This window comes from Triturus cristatus, chromosome 3_2, assembly GCF_964204655.1.
Source record: "Triturus cristatus chromosome 3_2, aTriCri1.1, whole genome shotgun sequence".
Taxonomy (NCBI): Eukaryota; Metazoa; Chordata; class Amphibia; order Caudata; family Salamandridae; genus Triturus; species Triturus cristatus.
In genome coordinates this window covers 499,123,292-499,131,071 of record NC_140584.1, presented here as the reverse complement: position 1 = coordinate 499,131,071, position 7,780 = coordinate 499,123,292, and the positions used below count along the sequence as shown (strand labels likewise).

General features: G+C 44.3%; 1 protein-coding gene across 1 annotated transcript in view; it reads left to right on the top strand.

Moving 5' to 3' along the window:
* The first annotated feature begins 3,051 nt into the window (after positions 1-3,051).
* LYVE1 (lymphatic vessel endothelial hyaluronan receptor 1) overlaps positions 3,052-7,780 on the top strand; it is a 76,685-nt gene continuing 71,956 nt past the window's right edge. Inside the window, exon 1 of the mRNA XM_085648177.1 lies at positions 3,052-3,360. Within this exon, the coding sequence (XP_085504303.1) occupies positions 3,279-3,360 (82 nt within the window). The 5' untranslated portion in view covers positions 3,052-3,278. The remainder of the gene's footprint in view (positions 3,361-7,780) is intronic.

The following is a 7,780-nucleotide window of genomic DNA, read 5'->3' as shown; positions in this document are numbered from 1 at the left end:
CAGGTTTTGGGACTGGCAGCGGCTTACTTCCAATGCCGGACGAAAAGGGTGTGGCCCAGCCCGGCCTCTTCCGGCCCCTGACGGCCACAGACGGTCCCGCCCTTGTCCCGGGCTTCTCCCGGCGCCGACCCGCGCGCGATCCCGCGACGCGGGGGGCGGGATCAGTTAAGTAGCGCCTCCGGGCGCGCAAAATGCGTTTGTTCCGCTTCCGGGTCACAAGGGGACCTGAGTATTGTAGTCCCGTCCCGTCGAGCACTCCCCCCACACAGCGGTCGCGATGTCGGGCGACGGCGGGGGGGAGAGACGTGAAAGCCAGTGGAAGAACAGGTAGCCCCAAGGATCAGAGGGCCACACAGGTAGGCAGCAGGGATCTGGCAAACGCAGTCAGTTGTCAGGAAACAGCCCCCGCTCTGCCGGGGGCGGGATCAGTTAAGTAGCGCCTCCGGGCGCGCAAAATGCGTTTGTTCCGCTTCCGGGTCGCAAGGGGACCTGTGTATTGTAGTCCCGTCCCGTCGAGCACTCCCCCCACACAGCGGTCGCGATGTCGGGCGACGGCGGGGGGGAGACGTGAAAGCCAGTGGAAGAACAGGTAGCCCCAAGGATCAGAGGGCCACACAGGTAGGCAGCAGGGATCTGGCAAACGCAGTCAGTTGTCAGGAAACAGCCCCCGCTCTGCCGGGGGCGGGATCAGTTAAGTAGCGCCTCCGGGCGCGCAAAATGCGTTTGTTCCGCTTCCGGGTCGCAAGGGGACCTGGGTATTGTAGTCCCGTCCCGTCGAGCACTCCCCCCACACAGCGGTCGCGATGTCGGGCGACGGCGGGGGGGAGACGTGAAAGCCAGTGGAAGAACAGGTAGCCCCAAGGATCAGAGGGCCACACAGGTAGGCAGCAGGGATCTGGCAAACGCAGTCAGTTGTCAGGAAACAGGGCTTTTGTTAAAGAAAATTTATCGATCCATGATCGCTGGATCAAGCCTGTATTCATTGATAAATAATGGAAAAATAGATAGTGAACAAGTCATTAGACCCTCTCAAATCTCTACAGTAAATCTAGATAGTTTTACAAGCAAAGCCTTATCAGTCTGTGGAAGTATTTATCACTAACTAAAACATCCAACTAGGACGATGGTATATTACCAGAATCAGACCTGCCAACTTTAAAAAGAATTTCACAGTGTGAGGAAGGGGTGGGGTCTCAGAGGGGGAAGGTCTTCATGCTGAGTACTGCCTCTGAGGCACTTCTGCCTCCTACCCTCACCAGCCTCCCCTATCCAAAGAAAAGTGAAAAAAAGCTTGCTGAGAGTTGCCACCAATGACCTGGGGTGTTTTTACATCCATTAATGGACATTGGATGTTTAAAGCCTCCAAAGAAGAGCTGAAACTTCACTCAGTGTAAGGGGTTCCAGCTTGCCTTCTCTGCTACAGTGTGATATCAGCTCTTTAGCAGGTGACTATGTGAAGGGAGCAGATATCGTGTGACACACAGTGGCATCGTGGGATTTGACAGGTCTGCAGAATATCGCTGGCAAAATATTGTACTGTAGCCTATATGTACGACAATGTTGTGAAGGAAAATATATGTAGACATATGTTTATCTACACTTACCTATAATTTACTTACCTTCATGTTATTGTGATCCTCAATATTCGTGCTACAATATTTTTGCAGAGTGATATTTTCCAACGATATTCTGACATACAACAAGATATGCGGATAGCACATTACAAAGCTTGGTGCTCAACCCAAGAATATGAGGAAGGTACACTAAAATAGAGCAAAAGGAAGGAATACAAAGTACCTTGTCGACATAGAATCCCCTCACACCTGACCTGAGGTCTGAGCATGTTTAATAAGCACAGATCAGTAAAAAGTAATATCATGAGATAAAACTACAAAGGTTTCTCCTTTCACCACAGTGAGCATCCAATGCTAATTCATTTCCCTCCAGCAACTGGAGCTTTTATAGGCTTTTACATACAGGCAGCATTGGAACGCCTGTGACAGAAACTCAAACAATCAGCTCTCTGCAGGCGTACCAAGTTCTGCAGGCATACCAAGTGCTGTAGGCATACCAAGTTCTGCAGGCGTACCAAGTTCTGCAGGCGTACCAAGAACAATGAAAAATCTCGCCGGAAGGTCAATTTTCCTCGCTCTGCAACTTGATGTTGACGAGCGTGGGCGAGGAGTGGAGTTTTTCAGACCTCTACGAACTCTGCAAACTCCATGAGTGGAGCAGAGTTTAACGCCCAAGTTCAGTTAATATTAAGGGAGGAAAAAATGTATGAGCCTGGCTTTTGCCTGCTTGTACCTGCAGATACCACCACAACCTCAGGTAGATGACTAGGTTCGCTTGATTAACGCATACAATGCATTACTCAACAAGTACCCTAAGCAATACACCAATAATTGCCGACTATGACACCGCAGGTACTGCAGTGCTAAATTCATGTTGGCTCTTGCTGCTGGTGGGAGAATTTCACCGGAAATAACGCTGGATGAAATTCAATTTCATATATCTATGGACCTGAAATTATTTAGCCTGGAGACATTGGACCTCCCTCTGATGCTGCACAGGTATGCGCTGCGGGCAACAGCACGGGCTCGACCGCACAGCACCCCTACAGCAGCAAGAAGGTAGCAGAATAAGATCCAGAACTGTTCAATGACATAACAAATTGTTTCTCAAATCCCAGACTGGTGCAGGTTATAATACTGTCAGCATAAACTCTGATTTGCTTTCTTGTGTTGTTTAGTTCATTTTTAGGTGCCTACAAGTAAAAAACATAATTTCAACATACACACTGTTTTTTAGTAACAGGTCTGCTTTCTTGCCCTTTTGTTACTGCTCAGTATTTACCTTATTTTGACTTATGAAGAGTGAGAATACAAATAAGAAAAGTACAACTCAAAGAAAAAACAGCACCCCCTTCTGTTTTTGGGCTAAGCAGTATCTCTCTTCCCCAGCCCTGCAAGGCTGGAGTCAGCATTACTTCTCTTCCTGACAGACATCCATGAAAAGGAGGGAAAGAACAGAGGCCTTGGCACGCCATTCATTTCCACCCAGTGACCTGCATGCACTCTGCAGGGCGAGGGAGGATCCGTGAACTGAGCACAGACCTCACTCGGCCGTGCCTGTCATGAAGCAGTGTCGCGCGCAGCCGGGTCCATCACGGAAGCAACTGTACATATCTGAGCACAAGGGCGGAGGGCTGCCAACCTCATCTTTAACACCCAGGACAAAGGCAACGAGACCCTCTTTGCTGGTGCCATCCGAGCAGAATGGCGTCGCCGCTCGGGCCAGTCCTGTTGTTTATTTCCGTTGGGATTGTCATTGCAGAGCAACGTTCTTTCCGTACTGAAGGTAGGCGACTTACTCTAAAGAGATTTCTAATGATATTTGAAGATTTGTATTTACTAAGCAGATAATTAGTTAAAATGGCTACGTGGGAGCATTTACGATTTTCAAAGCTATCATCCAATGCGGTTTTTTTTAAATCTAGAAAATTGATTTAATAGGGTGGTGTCAAAGTCTCTAAAAATCACCTAGGGGTTTAAAGTGGTAAATTAGTTAACTAATGGACAATAGCGATATATTTCGTAATGCAATGATCCTTTAATATCATTTTCACGAGTGTGCTTTTTGTTTTTACAAATTTTGTTTAAATTAGTTTTTATTTTTAACTGAAATAAAATATCTTCACATTTAAAATTTAATTCCAGCTGATGCTTGTTTGTGACGGTTGGTATACTTGGAGGCATTTCATATTACTTAAAAAAATAACATGAAGACAGATAGACAGATAGACAGATAGACAGACAGACAGACAGACAGCTAGCTAGATAGATAGATAGATAGATAGATAGACAGACAGACAGACAGACAGACAGACAGACAGACAGACAGATAGATAGATAGATAGATAGATAGATAGATAGATAGATAGATAGATAGATAGATAGATAGATAGATAGTGGCACCTGTATAATATTGGTCATTTTGTCCAATTTTGCCATCAGGGTATTCTGGTGACATCATTCACAAACCACGACGCTGAAAGCAGAGTTGTGTGCAAATATTACCAGAACCCTGAGATAGTAATATTATTATTATTGTTACTCAATATGTATATTTTATATTACATGTTTATTTTGGGGCACCTAGATTAAAAAGGCGTTTTTTTCCAAAGTGCAGCTAACAATGGAAACTGATTAGAATTGAAATGTTTCGTTTTTTTTTCATGAATACATTGTTAATAAAAAAAATGAATGAACATTGGTGAGGGCCAGTGCTTTCAATCAATTCTGTGTGTGGCTGAATGCTTTTTATCACGTAATTTTGGATTTTCATATGCCACATATTTTTGCCACATACTGTGCTTAAGTTCCAGATTTCGAAAAACTGCTGTTTCTAGCTCAAATGGATGACAGTAATACTGCTAGAGAATGTTCCACCTAGTTTGCATATTGCAGCGTAGTTGAGACAATCTTGCTGCTTTAGATTAACTTTTTGCATAAACCTAGTGGTCCTGACAATGGTCAAACTCTGCAATGTAGTTTGGTGTCTGTCATTTGTAAAGTAAACTCTTATTTTACAGGGAACTGTGACATATTTCCCATCTATGAGTCTTTATAGCATTACATTTTGGGCAATGGAAGCATGGGCCAGGTGTCAGACCTACCAGTCTTACTACCCTGTATAGCAACTAACAGGATGTCAAAAATGAATTACCAGAGTAAAAGGATAACAGTAGCCTGCCCCTGAACCTCTCAGAGGAGACATTAAACCTGTTCACGAAATATGTCCCGGATGCCTGAACATCCATAGGATTTCAGCAATTCAGGAAGCAGTAATAGGTTATGAATGGGAGAATCGTATTTTTAGACTTGTGGAAAATGTTTGGCACATACATTTTTTAAAGGGCCCAGTTCTAAGTCATAGGGGCATATTTACAAGGGATTATCACCACCAGAACGTCACTTTTTATGGCGTTCTGGCGGCGCTAAGCCCTTCATCTTATTTACAAGGCGGCGTTAAGTCACTTAACGTGGCTTAATCGCACCTTGTAAATAAGGCCCCTTTTCACGCAGCCCTTAGTGTGAACGTGGCAGGCAATGGTTGTTGCGGTGGGCGTTCCGCCGCAACAACCATTGCTTTCGACACCGCCCCCTATTTACAAGGGTGGCGTAAATATGGGGCAGCGCCAAAAATAAGATAAGAGAAAACCTGGTCCTAACCTGACGAAACGAGGAGAAATGATCAATTTCTTTTCGTTTTCGCTGTTTCTATGCGTGCTGCATTAGCCATTAGTGATTGTTCATGTGCAGGAAGGTATCCCTTTCTGCACATGAACAATCATTAGATAATGACGAGTTGTAACTTCTACGTGTGCTGCACCAAGGGAAGAGACGCCTTTCTGCACATGAAAAATCATTCCCTACAACGCAGACACCCTGGCACTATGGTGCAAGGGTGCCTGTGTTGGCACTAGGCAGCTAGATTTAACACCAGCGCTATGGGAAACGTCGGGGTGAGCTGCATTCTTGTGAATACGGTGCATCCCTACGTTTTTAAACTGACGGACCGCGGCATTAGCAATTTTGGAGCTACTCCGTCAGTTTATTGTAAATATGCCTCATAGTTTCATAAACAGAATCGTTTTGCGTACCTTACATCCATACTGGATGGATTAGGTGATTTGGTACAGCCGTAACATTTTTGAGTGCTGTTTCTCAGTCAGTAGTTAACCTTATAATACATATAATTTACCTGCACCAACCTAGGGAAGGATCAGATAGAATGCACTGGGGACTTGGCAATTTTGCTTCAAAGTTTCCACCAACCTTTTATCTGACCGATCAATGCAAATTGTAATTTTAATTTCAGGCAATTCATTCATGTCTTTCTATAGTCATGTCAGGCAGTGTTATTGGTGGTACTAAATTCTAGTGTAATCTATGTATCTCAGAAATGTTGGTGAAGAGTTTCACTGGCACTGTAGTAGTCAAGTGATATGTCTGCTCAGTATTTTCCAAACTGAGGGCCGCATTTATGGCCAAGTCACGCAGCGCAGCAAGTCACCTTGCTGCGCTGCATTGCATGACAAGGAAAGGGCAGGAATGCGCTGTATTTAAGTCAATATGGTACATTACTGCCTTTTCCTTTGCGCTCCCCTGTTTGACTGCCTAGCACAAACACAGGCACCCTTGCACCATGGTGCAAGCGTGTCTGTTGTAAGGAGGATTGTTTTTGTGCAGGGAGGGGGACCTTCCTGCACAAAAACAATCCCCTAAGGCTGTTTCTTCTTTCTACGTGTGCTGCAGAATGGAAAGGAAAATACAAGGAGAAATAGACATATTTATCCTCATTACACCTCACCTGGTGAGGCATAGGTTTGTTGGCGCCTTCCCAGGTCTAACACTTTTGGTAAATCTGGGAATGCGTCAAAATCCATAGATGTTGCGTGGTGCAAGAGAGACTCAAAGGGGTTCATAAATTTGCTCCTGAGTCCAAATGAAGGAGAATGGTAATACCCTAAACTTTTTTTATTATAAAATGCTTTTCTATTCAGACAACAAGTCAGAAACAATACACACATGCAGTGCTTAATCTGACCCGGTGGGTGCCGTTGGGGGGTCACTGACAATCATTTTTGGGGACCTGAGCTTATTTTTTCACATGAGACGTTTACCAAAAGCAACAGAGACAAAAATGCACAAAGCGGGAAGACCATCAAAAAGGGTGAAAACAGGAACTGACAAGTGAGAGTTAAAGGAGTAGGAAGTGTTAGGTAGTGAATAAAAGAGGTGTGAGGTCGATTTCAGACTACCCAATCTTGGTATTCAGTGTGCCACATTTAATTGCACAGGCTTCGGGCTTCTAAGCAGAGCTGTGGGCACCGGCACTTATAATTTTAAAAATTAAGCACTGCACATATAAGCTAAGATAAGTAGGTAAAAAGCAATATAACATTTACATAAATAAGCATGATATCTTAATCTTATGAAACAGTAGAACATATTAGATGATATTTACTTCTAAAGAGCCAGATATTTCTTCAAAGGGAGCCAATCCCGGTAGGATTTATTAACCTGAGACAACTGGCCTTTTCCATGTGACACAAAGTGCTGAAAGTCAATCAGAGTGTCAATCCATTGACTCTAGCTTGATACATAAGTGTGCCACAATTGTGGTCACAAAAACCAAAGCAGCAGCCTTTTGATATTTGCATTGACTAATCATCCCAGCCTAATAGATCATAAACTGGGAGCTATGTCACCATTACATATCCGAAGCAAACAATTACACATGTTGTCCCAGGAACACCTTGGGCCCTACTGAGAGTTTAGTAGGTGGGATACTCTGTAACAAACGTGGTGTATGTCCTGCCCATCGTATTACAAGTGCCTTACGGAATAAGACACTTGTAATATGGCAGACGGTACATGTGTTTCATTTTGTCGGAGTATCCTTCCCCCAAAGCCTAAATAAGGCCCTAAGTAACAGGCTGAATGCAGGCACATGTACACTGTTACGTCATTGGAAAAACAACCAGGACACCATGAATCAGCCCTACCAACCCTAAACCTGCATGTGTAGAGACACACATGCAAACCAGGTACTACACATCACAAATTGGAGACGAACTGGAAGAGAACCAGGCATAGGCCCAATGGCAGTATTGAGAGACACAAGCAAAATGCTACTTTTGTTTTTTTGTTGTTGTTGCATATTTATATAGCGCGAACTCGACCCGAAGGTATTGGAGCGCTTTACATAGCAC